The sequence below is a fragment of the Phacochoerus africanus genome, chromosome 5 (assembly GCF_016906955.1).
Source record: "Phacochoerus africanus isolate WHEZ1 chromosome 5, ROS_Pafr_v1, whole genome shotgun sequence".
Classification (NCBI taxonomy): Eukaryota; Metazoa; Chordata; class Mammalia; order Artiodactyla; family Suidae; genus Phacochoerus; species Phacochoerus africanus.
In genome coordinates, this window is record NC_062548.1 from 50170900 (window position 1) to 50188250 (window position 17351).

General features: G+C 39.7%; 1 protein-coding gene across 4 annotated transcripts in view; it reads right to left on the minus strand.

Moving 5' to 3' along the window:
* Positions 1 to 17351, minus strand: part of NPHP1 (nephrocystin 1) — a 57753-nt gene that overhangs the window by 17174 nt on the left and 23228 nt on the right. For 3 of the 4 annotated variants that reach the window (XM_047781238.1, XM_047781237.1, XM_047781241.1), the window contains 6 exons: positions 16924 to 17018; positions 14653 to 14781; positions 6510 to 6584; positions 4691 to 4801; positions 3428 to 3510; positions 143 to 219 (listed from right to left, as the gene is read on the minus strand). In XM_047781238.1, coding sequence (XP_047637194.1) covers positions 143 to 219; positions 3428 to 3510; positions 4691 to 4801; positions 6510 to 6584; positions 14653 to 14781; positions 16924 to 17018 — 570 coding nt within the window. The remainder of the gene's footprint in view (positions 1 to 142; positions 220 to 3427; positions 3511 to 4690; positions 4802 to 6509; positions 6585 to 14652; positions 14782 to 16923; positions 17019 to 17351) is intronic. The other variant, XM_047781240.1, reaches the window with a different exon arrangement.

A 17351-nucleotide genomic window follows, 5' to 3' on the forward strand; every position in this document is an offset into this window, starting at 1 on the left:
TAAAACCAAATGACATATTTTTACACAGGTGAATTCAAGCAAAAAGTGTCATGCTTATTAGACCATAGCCATCTTCTCTGATGCATCTTCCACTAGTTTCATCTTTAAGGAAAGGAAAGGAAGCAACACAGAAGAGCAGTACCTCTTCTGGATACTGAAGGGTCCACTTCAACACCTTTTTCGTATGGGGTGCCTCCATTCAAGAAGAGTTCGTAAGTTCTACAAAAGAAAAATATACCATGACAGATACATGTTAAGGATATCGTGAAACAGTGGAGTCAGCAGTGGAACATTTTTTAGCATGATAGTTCAGAGACATTTTATTTAGGTCTCACTGGCAAATGAGAATTAAAGTTGTTGATCCTTCCACGAGTTATCATCTCCAAAAACAGTCTCTCTCTTTCTTAACTATGAAATGTAGTAAATATATTTTCCACATTAAAATGAGAAAGATTAATTGATGTCATTAAAGTATCTTGACCTTAATGACTTATTTAAAATATTTTCCAAATGTTTCAAATCATCACTTGAAATAAAGCTATTATGAAATTATATTATTTTTAAATATAAAAGTAACATGTAGGGAGCTCCCATAGTGACTCAGTGGTTAATGACCCCAACTAGCATCCATGAGGACGTGGGTTCGATCCCTGGCCTCACTCAGTGGGTCAAGGATCTTTGGTGAGCTGTGGTGTAGGTTGCAGATGTGGCTCAGATCCCATGTTGCTGTGGCTGTGGTGTAGGCCGGCAACTGCTGCTCCAATTAGACCCCTAGCCTTGGAACCTCCATATGCCGCTGGTGCAGCCCTAAAAGACAAAAAGACACACAAAAAATGATATATATTATTTTACATATATATGTATATAAAAGTAACATGTAGATTGTTGTAAAAAAAAGTTTAAATGGCAAAGAAATGATAAGTAAAAATTGAAAAATTTATTCCTCTCTTTTCCACCCCTTTTTTTTTTTTTTTGGTCTTTTTCGTTTCTGCTGTGCTACAATGGGAACTTCTTTTCCACCCTATTTGGGTTGTCCTACCTCTTTCTGTACAAATGGAAACCAAAACCTTCACACAGTCAATCTCAAACTGACCAACATTTCCTTTTAAAGTTGTGGACTATGTAAGTGTGGAAGCAGAAGGAAAAAGGCCTTGTTTTTTCTTTTTGCTTTTTGCTTTTTAGGGCTGCACGTATGACATATGGAAGTTCCCAGGCTAGGGGTAGAATCAGAGCTACAGCTGCTGGCCTACACCACAGCCACAGCAACACGGATCTGAGCTGTGTCTGCAACCTACACCACAGCTCACCACAGCAATGCTGGATTCTTAACCCACTGAGCAAAGCCAGGGATCGAACCTGAGTCTGCATGGATCCTAGTAGGATTCGTTAACTGCTGAGCCACAAAGGGAACTCCCAAGAGGCCTCTTTAATCCTGTAGTACCACCTCCCCAATTCTGCTCCCCAGAGGCAACATCTGGCAACAGTTTCCACATATGCATACAAACAGAGTTCTTTGTGAACAGAAGTGTCTTCGGAATACACAGAAGATTTTGCGACTTGCTCTTTTCATATAGTAATAGACACTGGAAATATTTCTACATCAATACATAGGCCTCCACCTCATTTGAAAAAAACAGTTATGACTTCACTTTAAGAAAGACTGAACAGGAGTTCCCGTCGTGGCACAGTGGTTAACGAATCCGACTAGGAACCATGAGGTTGCGGGTTCGGTCCCTGCCCTTGCTCAGTGGGTTAATGATCCGGCGTTGCCCTGAGCTGTGGTGTAGGTTGCAGACGCGGCTCGGATCCTGCATTGCTGTGGCTCTGGTGTAGGCCGGTGGCTACAGCTCCGATTCGACCCCTAGCCTGGGAACCTCCATATGCCGCGGGAGCGGCCCAAGAAATAGCAAAAAGACAAAAAAAAAAAAAAAAAGAAAGACTGAACAGACACACTTTTCCCTCCCACTAAGCACAACTAAAATCTTGAACATTATTAAAAACAACAAAAAAAAATCACAAGAACCCTGGGTTTCTACTCTGCAGGCAGTAGGTGGGGGTGGGGGTAGGGGGTGATAAAGTGCCCCTCCCCCTTCCGCTGGGGTGATGTTAGAGGTGGCTCAGTGGACTCAGGACTTCTGCTCTGTCCTGTGCTAAGGAGGTCACTCCATCCTGCGGTGTCAGTAGAGGTGGAAGGGGAGCATTATCTGAATTAAAACTTTGGGGTTAGGAACTACTGTAATCTCCCATTTTAAAGAGGGGGAAATTGAGGCTAGAGACATTAAGGAACCTGCTTACAGTTACACAGACAGAGCCTGGACTACAGCCCTGAATTTTATCATTCCAAATCAGAGATCTTAATCACCATCCTACTGACTGGCCATCTCTATCTCTTCTGACTTTCTTGGATATATCCTAGACTGAGATTTTTGTGTATGTGCCCATTTTCAAATTTGCATTGTCTTCTTAATTTTTGAGAGCTCTACCTGTGGCATATGGAAGTTCCTGGGCTAGGGGTTGAATCGGAGCTACAGCTGCTGGCTTTATGACACAGCCATGGCAATAGCAGATCCAAGCCACATCTGTGACCTACACCACAGCTTTTGGATCCTTAACCCACTGAGCGAGGCCAGGGATTGAACCCATATCCTCACAGACACTACGTCACGTTCTTAACCTACTGAGCCACAATGGGAACTCTGTGAGAGCTCTTTTTGTATTCGGGACACTAATCTTCTGATTGCTTTATATATGTTGCAAATATTTTCTGCTGGTTTGCCTTTTGGTGGTAAATTTTAAATGTGTTTACAGTGGCTGCCACCACAATTCAATTTCAAGGTACCACTTACAGAAGAAAGATGGCGTTGAAGACCTGGGGACCCCAGGGCTCACCTTTCTCAATCTTTGGTGAGCAGCTGGCTCTGTTCAGTACCCTGAAACGGGCTAATACCACAGGGAATTACTGAGGGAAAATTCTCAGCAGGCAGCTGGCACAAACATCTTTTAAAAAACCCTTTCCAAATGTGTCATTTCTTCCAACCTAGGATGAGACCATGTATGCCATTTTCATATACTCCCTAAAAGAACATTAAAATCAACATTAAAGTTCCCATTGTGGCTCAGCAGGTTAAGACCCGACATAATGTCTGTGAGGATGTAGGTTCGATCCCTGGCCTTGCTCAGTGGGTTAAGGATCTGGTGTTGGTGCAAGTCATGGGGTAGGTTACCCCTAGTCTAGGAAATTCCATATGCCACAAGTACGGCTGTAAAATGAAAAAAAAAAATTTTAATTCAACATTACAAGCCCTCTCCCTAGGGCTGGCATTGAATACTAACAGAACATACATATATTCTGCAAATTTGAGGTATCGAGGCTCTAAAAAATGAATTTCTACATTACCCACTTGGAAGGAACACAGAGTCAACTTACTTTGTTGGAACAGGAATTCCACTGGCATCAAAAAGCTTAAGAAACACCCAGCCACAACTTAATTCTCCTCTTTCACCAGTTGACTAGGAAATAAAAAAGTGTAGGAAAATTAAATCTATAAGCACATACCAAATTCTTTTTAAAGGAACAAAATTAGTATTTGTCTTTTTTTTCCTGCGGCATGTGGAAGTTCCTGGGCCAGGGATTGAACCTATACCACAGCAGCAACCTCAGCCACTTCAGTGACAAAGCTGGATCCTTAACCCACTAAGCCACACAGAACTCCAGTATTTGCCTTTATAATTAAAAAATTCTTCACAAGAAAATAAGATGAAACCCAGAGGAGGCCCATTTGACTTGCATCCTGGTAAAGGAAGGATGAAAAGTGAAAATCTTACTTATCTTATTAAATTGCTCCAGAAAAAACCTTGAACCTAATGATATGGCAACTGTTGCTACCGCTTCTTGAGTGATAGAAATATGCTGTGGGATGATCTCGGAACACATCAACACTACATGAGAAGTGGAATGAGCCAATGAAATCATTTGAGGGTCTTTCAGCTCAGAACTTCACCCCGATCATCAACTGTCGGAGGCCATTGGGGTTCACATGGGGCACCTGCTCCTCTCCCCATCTTACCCCCCTGCCCCCCGCCACCACCCCCCTAACCACCTACATCACATACAGATGCATCTGCCTTAAAGAAATAAAAAGACAGCGTAACACCATTAATGCACTAACAATGGCTCTCTGGGTTAATGAGGCCAAGCATGTATACTACCCCATCAGGCTGTTAAGAGAACATGGAAACATATAACTATTATCACGCCCACTGGTTCAGGAGTTTATATGATGTAAACTAATCCAAGTTTCTGGTGTTCCCTTTATAAAAATCACCACTCTGCCAGGTGCCTGAATTTATAAGATTAAGGATATTCTGACCCTCTGGGACAGAGGTAAAGCACTGTGTTGGGAAACTACTGAGCATCTTTTATCACTTTCTCCAAAATTCCATATTTTTCAAATCTTCATTCTTTTAAAGCACTGGAGTCCATTCAAGCTATAAATGTAAACACACTTTATTTTAAATGCTACTGAAAAAGCAGCAGCATCAAAAATTATAATCACTGCCATTCCCATTCCTCAAGAGATTAAAATTCTATTACGCATAAAAATCTCAATTATTTTACTAAAAACAGACATTCAAAAAACCTTCCCTTTTAACTGATACATTAGCAAGCTTTATCTTTCAACCAACATACATTGCGAATATAAGAAATTCCAAGTTCAAATAATATTCCGAGATCTGGAGATGAAGAATTGGACCTGATGAAACAATCACCATCAAGCAAGCACGGCAGAATGCCAGCAACCTGAAACAACAGCGAAAACTAAAGTTACTGGGAAGTATTAAAAAACGGGAGGGAGGGCTCAGCTCTACTCATCTGTAAGTGGTTTATGCCTCTGCATCATCATAAAGGTTTTGTAAAGGAAACAAAAAGCAGACCAGGGAATCATCTACACCAATGATTTGAAATTTAAAAATGTAATTTGAATTAGGGAAAAACACCTTCATGTTCACTTACTCTTTGCTTAGAACAGCGGCTAATGTGAAAAAAGTACTGTCCTGAGGTCTTTGGAGGTAGCACAGAAATAGTTTGACATGTGATATTTGTATTTCTATTAACCATTGTTCTTTTTCACAGAACTAAATTGACAGACTGCACATGTGTGTGCTGAACCTTCCTGAGGACACCTTTCCTTCCCTTTGGCTCATTCCATTCCCTCTCCCTGGACAAGTGCATCTCTCTTCCTTGTCCTTAAAATCCTAACCATCCTTCCAGGTTTAGTTTCTCTTCTACAAAGCCTCCCCTGAGCCTAAGAACTAGCATTAATTTCACCTTGCTCTGTGCTTCCACAGCGCTGGGAGCCTCATGATCATATTCCATCCTGCCCCTGTGACAGCTGTCAACAGGACCCACCCCATAGGGCCACTCTAAGGATTACACGAGAAAATGCACAGGGTTAGAGCTCCATAGTGGAGGATACTGGTGTTATGTACACATGTTTCTTCTCTACTAGAGTGGAAGATCCCATAGTACCTAGGAGGAATGCCTCACACCCAACGGGTGCTTAATTTCACTGAGCAAAGTAACACATACTTATTATTGACCCCCCCCCCCAACAGTTCATCTTCATATCCAGGAAAACACTAGAAAATTGTACCCTAACCGCTTCACATACTCAGAGACGCACTATCAGAACTGTGAAGTGTTGGGCCAAAATACAATCAGCAGGGGGCTTAGAGGATCAAACAGGACTTGTAGGGGTCACGCTGCAGATGATGTGGGTATGCCTGGCACACAGTTGAGGGGCCAGGCTTCCTCCACGTGCCCTGCCCTCTCAGTGACCCTCTCTCTTGCGGTAGGATCTTTTGATGCAACAGGAGAAGGTTAATGAAGGACTCTCAGGGTGCAGTGGCTCAAGGGCGTTAGCTGTGGGAGGGAAGTAATGAAACTCTGGAGGCAGGAAAAAAAGTAAATGAAACTACGGACTATGAGTGTTATTAAAAGAACAGAAAGACATATCTTCGTCTTCAATGGCATCTGAAGCCACTTAACCTCATTCCAGTTTGCTTTTTTTTTTTGTTCCAGTCTCGACAGTGCCTGGGTGTGAGGTACCAGTCCCCTAGGCGTCACCCTTGATTTTTATCTGGACAAAGCACAGCTCTCATTAGCACAGCTGGAGACTACATTTTTGAAAAACACTTCCTAAGCGTTATCTTTTTGCTTTCAGTTTTCATTGGAGGGCATTTTCTAAAATTTGCCCCTGAAATCCACTGAATGAGATGACTCATAGGAATTATAACTTTGGAGAGTCAGAGACATGAGTAATTCTAATCAAAGCCCTCAAAGAACATAAAACAATTGAAAGATTCATATCTGACCCTGTAAAGTCTGTGTTAAATATAAATATGTTATTTCAAGAATATTTCAGACAACCTTGCCTTAGAAATTAATCATATAATACTTAACAGATAAGAGAAATTCATGTTTCATTCCATTCATGCAGATTACTGACCTGGGGAGAAAAGGTCCATGTTTTGGGCTTCTTAGGTTGCCACGTGGCCCTGACTGTGTGAATGTTGCTCAAAACCTGAAACGAGAGTTTCTCATTTGAAATCACAGAGTAGGAAAGCTCTCTGAAACATCACCACTTCCAGGTCCCAAATAGTTAACGATGGCTATATGGTTATACTGTGTGGAGCAGAGGGAGAGGAGGATATTTTACTTCTTACTTTGTGCATTTCTGTAACTTTTTCTTCTTTGTACATCTAGTACATACACAGCTTTTAAAATGATCAATAATCAGTGAGAGACAAACATCATGATATCACTTATATGTGGAATTTAAAAAAGGATACAAATGAATTTAATTGCACTTTAGAAACAGATTCACAGATGTTGCAAAACATGGTTACCAAAGGAGACAGGTGGGGGGGGGGGGCGGACTCGGGGTTTGGGATGGAAATGTTCTAAAATTAAGCTGTGATGGTTGTACAGCCGTAAATATAAAATTCATTTAATTATAAAACAAATAAAATGATAAACCAAAACAAGTGTTAGAGTGCTTACTTATAAAACAATGAAAACTGGACAATGAATTCAGACTCAGATCTTTGCACTAGTAATACATTATACTGAGTGAAATACTTAATATCTGAGACAATCAGAAAATTAAATTAAATTTTAGGTAGAAACAACCTTCTAAGAAGTGTGACACAGGAATTCACACAGGAATTCCCGTTGTGGCTCAGGGGATTAAGAACCTGACTGATATATGAGGATGCAGGTTTGATCCCTGGCCTCGTTCGTGGGCTAAGGGATCCAGCATTGCTGTGAGCTACAGCACAGGTTGCAGAGGCCGTTTGGTTCTGGCATTGCTGTGGCTGTGGTGTAGGCTGGCAGCTCCAGCTCTGATTCGACCCCTAGCTTGGAAACTTCCACATGCTGTGGGTATGGCCCTAAAAAGACAACAAAAAAGAAATGGGACCCATAAGAACATTTTAGGTGCAATTCATTACCCTGCCATCAAGACAGATACTGCTACCAGTTTGGATACATAATTGCAGTTTTCTTGAAGTTCCCCAGGCGGGTAAACCATATTCTTACTGGAATTTAATGAATGCTACTACAAGAAGTTAGTCTTACAATATACATAAAGTAATGAAATACAAAAGGAGCAAAAACTTTAAAGAAGAGTTCAAATTCTGTAAAGTTATTACCAAAATCAACCTCTTCCAAAGGAATGGATAATATACAATTTTTATTTAAGATTAAAATATTGTAGTGTAGCACTTGTAAATCTCAGCTTTAAAAACAATTAGAGATGGAGTTGTCTTCATGACTCAGTGGTTAACGAATCCGACTAGGATCCATGAGGATGCAGGTTCGATCCCTGGCCTTGTTCAGTGGGTTAAGGATCCGTTGTTGCTGTGAACTGTGGTAGAGGTCGCAGATGCGGCTCCAATCCTGCATTGCTATGGCTATGGTGTAAGCCAGAAGCTGTAGCTCTGATTGGACTCCTAGCCTGAGAACTTCCATATGCCGGGAGTGTGGCTCTCAAAAAAAAAAAAAAGGCAAAAAAATAAAAACAATTAAGAGATCGGAGTTCCCATTGTGGTTCAGTGGTTAACAAATCTGACTAGGAACCATGAGGATGCAGGTTCGATCCCTGGCCTTGCTCAGTGGGTTAAGGATCTGATGTTGCTGTGAGCTGTGGTGTAGGTTGCAGACGTGGCTCGGATCCTGCCTGGCTGTGGCTCTGGTGTAGGTAAGCGGCTACAGCTCCGATTCAACCCCTAGCCTGGGAACCTCCATATGCTTCGGGTGTGGCCCAAAAATGGCAAAAAGACCAAAAAAAAAAAACCAAAAAACAAAAAAAAAACCCCAACAATTAGAGGTCATCCCAAACCGATCACATTATTTATTTAGTTAGTTAGTTATATTTGGCTTTTAAGGGCCACACTCATGGCATATGGAGGTTCCCAGGCTAGAGGCTGAATTGAAGCTGTAGCTGCCAGCCTACACCACAAGCCACAGCCATGTGGGATCCGAGCCATGTCTGCAACCTATACCACAGCTCACGGCAATGCTGGATCCATAACCCAATGAATGAGGCTAGTGATTGAACCTGCTTCCTCATGGATATTAGTCAGATTCATTTCCACTGAGACTTGACTGGAACTCAGAAAACATGTCACATTAGCTCAAATTAAATTCACCGCCCTCCATGTCGCTGTTGGTAGGCAACTAGGAAGATGTTATGGGCAGCCAAGATGTCTTCCACATAGAAAGTCTCCATTTCTTCAACAACTAATATATATTAATTTATTTAAACTCTTCCTAAAGTGATAGATAGAGTCTCAGCCTGGGCTCTTAGAGTATAAATTCCTCTTAATTACTACCTGGTGTTTAAGGTAAGACCATCTTTTTTTGTTTTTTTTTTTTGTCTTTTTGTCTTTTTGCTACATAACTACAGAGATGCTTAAAACAAATTTAAAATATAGAAATACAAAGTCTCAAGAAAGAAATAAGGAAATCTCAACAAAAATTGAAAGCTTTAGAGAAGACCCTAGAATCCTAGAACTGAAAAATATAATAACCAAGAATAAACACACAGACACACACAGACACACAGACACACACACACACACTCTCACCTCTACACAAGTCACTGGATAGTCAACCACAGAATAGAAAAGAGAGAAAAGAATCAGTGAACTTGAAGATACAAAAATAGAAATTATGCAATCTGAACAACTGAGATAGAATAGATGGGAAAAAATGATCAGAGACTCAGGAATATGTGAGATTATAACAAAAGTTGTAGCATTTATGTCATCAGAGTCTCAGAGAGGAGAGGATAGCAGAGCTTGGAGCTGGAAAAGTATTTTAGAAAAAATGGTGGAAAAACCTCCAGATTTGACAAAAGACATAACCTACAGCTTAAGAAGCTGAGAATACCCTGAACAGGATAAACATGAGAAATCTAAACATAAATATCTTGAAACAGTGAGAGGGAAACACCACCTAGATTTAACCGTATGGGAAAACCAACTCCAGTGACAGTGGATTTCTCATCAGACATCATAGAGGGCAGAAGGAAATGGAACAGTATTTTTCAAGGGCAAAAGAAAAGAATTGTCAACCTAGAATTCTGTGTCTAGGGAAAATATCCTTCAGGAATAAAGAGGAAACAGAGATGTTCTCAGATAAGGAAAAACTAAGAGAATTTGGAGCTGGCAAACCAACCCTAAAAGAATAGTTAAAGGAAGTTCTCTAAACAGAAAAAACATGATAAGAAGAAATCTTTGAACATCAGGAAGGAAGGAAGAACAATAGAAAAAGTAAAAACAAGAGTAAGTACAACAGGTTTTCTCTTAAGTTTTCTAAATTATGCTTGATGGTTGAAGGAAAACTATTATAGTGTGTGATGTGGTTCTCAGTGTATGTAGAGGAAATATTTAAGACAGTTATAAAACAGGGAGGGTAAAGAGGATTAAAGAGAGGTAAGATTTTTACACATCACTTGAACTGGAATGTTGACTGACACTAGCAGACTATGGGAAGTTATATAGCTATAAAATAATACCTAGTTCTACCACTAAAAAAGCTGTATGGAGTGATCCACTCAATAGCACTGCAGATAATTCAGAGTAGAGTTCTAAAAGATGATCAGGTAAAACACAAGCAGACAGAAAAAAGAAAATGGAGGAATGAAAAAGAAGGAACAAAGATAAAAAGCAAAAGAGTGGACTCAAGAGTTAAGACTCCCTTCCAGGATCTGCCTGTTTTGAGATACTCGCCAGAGCCTTCAGGGAGTCACTTTTTGTATAATACCCAAAATTTACAGTGGTCATCGCTGGGCAAACAATTTGGAGAGGAGCTTATTCATTATTAGAAGTGATGTTTCATTAATTAGTTTTAGTAACAGTGCTTTTTATTTGTAACTTGGCTTAGATTTATTAAAGAAGCATTCTTAAGCAAGTGGCAGGAATGTATAAATATTATGTTCTACCTATAACTCAATTTAGAAATTTGAAATAGATTTTTTTCATAAATTAACCTCTATTATGTTGATATGTTATTCAAAATAAAATTCCGGTCTTTGTTTTATGTCTTCCCACATGAGAAGCAAAAAGAATGGTACCAGGTCTCAGGAAAAGAAGGCAAGTCCTCTTTGTTGATCACTGGTGACACCTACTGGCCCATTTATGGCAGTGGTTTTGTGCAGAGTGTGCAGAGTGTGCAGAAGTGAAGGAAGATTCTTAGGGTAACACAAGTTCATTCATTTACTCCTGGTTCAGATGAAAGGCATTTTCCTCACCCTGTGAGTTAGAGGTATACTCAGCAGGAGCAAAGGTAAACCCCAAACTCCTACACACCTGACTCGCCATCGCCATCTCTGCATGTCCCCACCATCCATCCTCTGATGTGGAAGTCAGAGACCTAGCGTCGAACTTGACTCCTGCTCTCCCTCCCCCTCCCCCATCCAACCCATCACCAAATGGGGCTGGTTTCTGCCTCCTAAATATCTTTGTAGCCATAGCGCTCATCACCACCTCTACTTCCCTAATCTAAGTTACTATCATCATCTCTCATCAAGTGCTTTACTGACATTTAACTCACTGAGTCCTCACATTGATCCTAAGGGATGTATAAGAGAGAGGGACAGAGACAGAGACAGAGCAAGATCAAGCCATTTGGTCAGCATCCCACACCCACTGGGGGAGCCACAGTTAATCCCAGGCAAAATGGCTCCAGATTTTTTTTTTTTTTCTGTCTTTTTAGGGCTGAACCCGAGACACATGGAGGCTCCCAGGCTAGGGGTCGAATCAGAGCTGTAGCTGGTGGCCTATGCTATAGCCACAGCAAAGCGGGATTTGAGCCACGTCTGCAACCAACACCTAGCAATGCCAGATCCTTAACCACTGGGCGAGGCCAGGGATTAAACCTGCATCCTCATGGTTACTAGTCATTTGTTTCTGCTGAGCCATGACGGGAACTCCCGGATTTTGTTTTCTTGAAGATGACACTTGCTGCCCTTTGACCACCACACTGTGACATAGCCCCCAAATGGTCTACTGGGGTTCTCTGCCCCACTCTAATCGATCTCCAGAAATTGGCCAGAGATCGTTCCCAAACATGTGGCTAAGTGTGTCACTTCCTCCAATGACTTTCCCTGTTTTTAGGATAAAGATAAAACCCCCTAACATCATGGCCTACATCTTAGGCTGTATTGCCTCCTGACATCTCCAGTTTCATCCTGTCCTCTTCACTCTCCACTCAGCCACACTGCTCCGCTTCCCAAGTCCCTTCCAGTTAAGGCCTTTGACTGTACATGCTCTCCTTTTCTCTCCATCTCCTTATGGCCTATTCACCCCTCAGACCTCAACTTAAGGATCACTCCCTAAGGAGGTGAGACTGTGGAATTGGGAATTCTTTTTTTTTTTTTTCCTTTTTAGGACTGCACCAACAGCATATGGAAGTCCCCGGGCTAGGGGTTGAATTGGAGCTGCAGCTGCCAGCCACAACCAAAGCAATGCCAGATCTGAGCCACATCCTCATAGATACTAGTCGGGTTTGTAACCCGTTGAGCCACAATGGGTACTTCCAAGAATTCTTTTCTAGTGCTACAAATTTCCCTCCAAGCAATGCTTTAGCTGACATCCCACAAACTTTAATCTTCATTTTCATTTTGTGTTCAGCTCAAATATTTCCTAATTTCCCTTAAATTTTATTTTAGTCCATTGATTGAGAAATTTGTTGTTTAATTTCCAAGTATTTAAGGATTTTTCCAGTTATCTGTTTCTGATTTCTAATTCAATTCCACATGATCAAAACCCTACATTGTATGATTGATTTCAAGTCTTCTAAATCTGCTCAGGACCATCTATTTTGGTGACTGTTCCACAGGCACTAAAAAGAATGTTTATTTTACTATTAGGGGTAAAGTGCTGTACAAATGTTAATTAGATCCAGTTTGTTCATGGTGTTATTCTATTCCTCTATATCCTTACTAATTTTCTGTCTACTTGTTCTACAGACTACAGAGAGACAAGCATTAACGTCTCCAACTATAACTGTGGCTTTGCCCATTTCTCCTTTCACTTCTATCCATCTTTACTGCTTGTCTTTTGAAGTTTGGATGTTAAGTGTTTACACATTTAGGATGGTCACATCTTCTTGGTGAACTGTCCTTCTAATCATGTAATGTACCACTTTATTCCTGGTAATCTTCCTTGTTCTGAAGTATACTTTGTCTGATATTAGTGTCTTTTGAATGGTGTATCTTTTCCCATTCTTCTTTCAACCTGCTTATTTTATTATATTTAAGGTGGTTTCTTGTACATGGTTAGAGCTCTCTCACTCTGGTTTTAATTCTGCATTTCCTGGATGACATACGATATGTTGAGTATTTTTTATGTCTATTGATTTGTCATATATTTTCTTTTTTTTAGCGCCTGTTCAAGTCTTTTGTTCATTTAAAAAAACCCAAAACCTGCATTATCTTTTTATTTCTTAGATATCCTTGAATCATTCCTGACGGTAGGGGAAAAGTGTTCACACTAAGTTCCCCTTACTGTCCTTTACCAATCTGAAATCCCCTTCTGTTCACATTTTGGTAGTAACTTTAAAAAAAATTATAAATGGGTGTTAAAATTTGTCAAATGTTTTTTCGGTATCTATTGAGATGATCTTATACATGACTTTTCTTCTTTAGTTCTGTTAATATGGCAAATTGCAATGACTTCTTTTCAAATGTTAAATGTTGGTCACACAGGTGCGTAGGTTTGAATTCCTGGAATAAACCCCAATAAGTCACGATATACTGTCCTTTTCATATGTTGCTAGATTCAACTTGGTAATATTTTGTTTAGAATTTTAGTTTATATATTCCTGATGGATCCTGGTCTTATAATTTTTCCTTTTTGATAATGTCTTGTTGTATTTTGGTATCGTGTTTTTCCCGGCCTCATGAGATGAGATGGGAAGCCATTTCATCTTTATTCTTTAGAAGAGTTTGTGCACTACCGGCATTAGTTCTCCCTTAAATGTTTGGAGGAATCCACGTGTGAAACCAAATGGGTCCGGAGGTTTCTTTATTAGAAAATTTTAAATTACAGTTTCAACTTATTTAACAAGGGTTATATTCACATGTTCTATTTCTCCTGTGTCAGTTGTACTAAATTATGGTTTTCAAATAATTTATCTGTTTTTCAATGTTATCAAATTTATCGCCATAAAGTTGTTCATAAGGCCCTCTTTTTGTCCTTTTAATGTCTGTACGATCTGCAGTGAGGTCTTCATTTTCATCTCAGAGAGTGATCATTTGTTTTCTTTCCTTTTCTCTTTTTAAAATTTCTTAATCAGTCTTACTAGGTATCTCAGCTTTATTACTCTTTTCAAAGAATAAACGTTTGCTTTTTCTGATTTTCTCTTTTGTTTTCTATGTCATTTGTTTCTACTCTTATCTTTATTATTTCCTCCATCCTAATTCCTTTGGGTGTAACTCACTCTTCTTTTTATAGTTTCTTGACTTTGAGCATAGATCCTTTTATAGTTTCTTGACTTTCCTCTTGTCTAGTATATGCAATTAAAGTCATAAATTTCCATCTAAGCACTGTTTCAGTTTTTTCTCATAAATAAATCAATTAACTAAGAGTCATTCAAATTTTTGCTGGGTACTGGGTGAAACATATTCTCTTAGGAATCAGAGAGGAACAGAATAGAAAAGGACACAAGGAAACTCTGTAGGTAATGGTAATGCTCCATGTCCTGATCGGGGTGCTAATATACAGGAGTGTATATCTGTCAAAGATGCAATGCTCTACATGTAAAACTGAACTGTACACAATACTAGAAGGTAGATATCAGTGCCTTTTACTCAGAGGAGTTAACTGTGATGTATGAACATCACACACTTAGCAACTGAAAGAGCCTATGTCATCAGAACGCTTATGGTGTGCACCTACCACACATGATTTTACATAGGTATTTACACACATACACACCACTCCCATGGGGCAGCGGGGGAAGGGAGAGAGAAATTGTGAGAGAGAGAAGGAGACAGACAGACCCCGTGAAGTATATGTTTAATTCGTAGCATTAACAAATATCTTCCCATGCTGGTGTGAACTGGTTTACCTCAGTAAGCTTACCTTGCTGCCATCAAACACACAAAGGCGCACATGTCTGCTCAAAACCTGGATGCTCGCTCCTGGAAGAGGAATCATTTTACAACTCCAGAGTGTCAGAATCAATGAGACACGACTTGGCCTTGACCTAATCTGAGAGGAAAGTTAGTTACAAGAAAGGTTTACTTTTATGACTTTAAGACAAATTCATTTTCAAAGCATGTTTTGTATATGCTTAAGAAAAGGTATATAGAATAAAGAAGAACGAAAAGAAATTTTTCACACCTACATACACAAGAAAAGTTAAGTCTAAATCAAAACTTCAGTTAGAATTTTCATAGACATTTATATTTAAAATATTTGATTTTATTGTTAAATATACACAAATTGTGATGAACAGTCAGTTCAATCAAAATGATTAAAAAGAGGAGTTCCTGTCATGGCTCAGTGGTTAACGAATCCAACTAGGAATCATGAGGTTGCAGGTTTGATCCCTGGCCTTGCTCAGTGGGTTAAGGATCCGGCGTTGCCGTGAGCTGTGATGTAGGTCATAGACGCGGCTTGGATCCCCCGTTGCTGTGGCTCTCTGTGGGCCGGTGGTTATAGCTCTGATTAGACACCTAGCCTGGGAACCTCCATATGCTGCAGGTGGGGGGCCCAAGAAATGGCAAAAAGACAAAAAAAAAAAAAAGATTAAAAAGAATGACCTGACCCTGGGGATCAGCTGTATCAAATGTTCTTATGGTTCATTCTTACATAAGGTGGCTCCACGGGGAAGGTTAGCACAGCATAATAACCAGTGACGCCCAGCACTAATATTACCCAGCTGGCTCCTCCTTGTTTTAATCCTAAGCATTTACCTACGTCATCCCTTGGCTTCTTATATAGATTTTCTGACAGAGAGAATACACTGGCCATTGGATGATGTTATCCAGTTCTACTTCCCAAGATAATTCAGAACGTCAATAGACAAATTGGCCTTCCAGGCTTTTTTAAATTTAAGAAAAGCTTGAATTATTAACATTCTGCTTTATGATCATGGGCCTTTCCATTTAAATAACATATCACTGAAAAAGTAAAACAATATCTATCAGTTTGTCACCTTTGCAATTTAAAGAATTAGAGCTCATTATTTAGTTCTCTGGGTACAAGCTGATAAAATTGTCATTTATTCACCTACTAGTACACTACACAGACCAAATATAACATATTTGTTGACTTGCAATTAAAGGTTACTTAATACAAAAGGTTCCAGGCAATGCTCTGGCTGACAGGAAAAAGAGCATGAAATTCTGCACCATCCCTCCTCACCAAACCTGACCACGCTGGGACCTCTTATTCTGAGGCTCTGGGGGAGAAAGGGAGAAAAATCAGAGGGTAAACAAGAAGGGGAGTGATTTATATTTTAATCTATATATATGCTTTTTTTTTTTTTTTTTTTTGCTTTTTAGGGCCATGCCCATGGCATATGGAAATTCCCAGGCTAGGGGTCAAATTGGAGTTGCAGCTGCTGGTCTACACCACAGCCACAGCAATGCACGATCCAAGCCGCGTGTCTGCTACCTACGCCACAGCTCAGGGCAATGCCAGACCCTTAACCCACTGAGCAAGGCCAGGGATCGAACCTTCAACCTCATGGTTCCTAGTCGGATTCATCAACCACTGTGTCACGAGGGGAACTCCCAGAGGAGTGATATTTTTGAATGTTCCTTATACCTACTAAAAAGGAGAGGAAAATTAAATGTCAAGAGCATTTCCTCCTTGAAATAAGGGGGAATACCAGGAATCCTTTACTCCAGCTCTCCCCCAAAACTATAATCAGAAAGTACTGCCAAGTTCCTCATTCCTATTTAATTAAAAAAAAAAATCACTGCTACTACCTCTACTAATGATACCGGCTAACATTTACTAACTTATCATATGTATGAGGCACTGTTCTAAGCCCATCACACATACAATGTAATTCTCATCACAACCCTCACTGTTCTAAGCCCATCACACATACAATGTAATTCTCATCACAACCCTATGTTGGAAGCATTATTACTACTATTCCCTTTTTATAGGTGAAAAAATTGAGGCAAAGAATGCTTAAGATAGATATTTAGTATTATTTCCTTTGTAACAATGAGAGAAGAGAGCCATAGAGAAGAGAAACAAGATAAAGTCAAGGGTTCAAAATTAGAATTCAGAGACAATTTTGTTGTTTTCCATAACCCATTAATTATTTACATTACTTGCAGCCATGGCAAAATCTGGACAAGCTATCATTTTACTGATAGTGACCATACTTACAGCGCCTGTTTTAGCATCCCACAGAAGATCTTTGAAGGCCAGTTGTGAAGGAGAGAGCTCTGGCTGTAAGAAGTAACTTGCTCGAAACTGATTGCCTGTAAAAATAATTTTTGCTTTTTTTATATACAAAGAATGAATTTAATACAAAACTAAAACTCCATGATATTACGGCACAAAACATAGGAAACCGATGTCAAAAAAATGCCAGGCAGTTTATTAGAAACTTGCTTCCTAAGACAGATGTATCAACAGAGATAAGAACAACCATAGGAAATGTAAAGATAGAAGGACATAAGAGCTGATCTTAAAGCAGCTTTAGGAAAGATCTTAAAGACTTAGGCCAGTACCATGCCCTGTAATGAAGATTAATCATTCAAATATTTTGTAAAATGCAGAAATTCTGTAAACACCTTGTGGATATTTTTTTA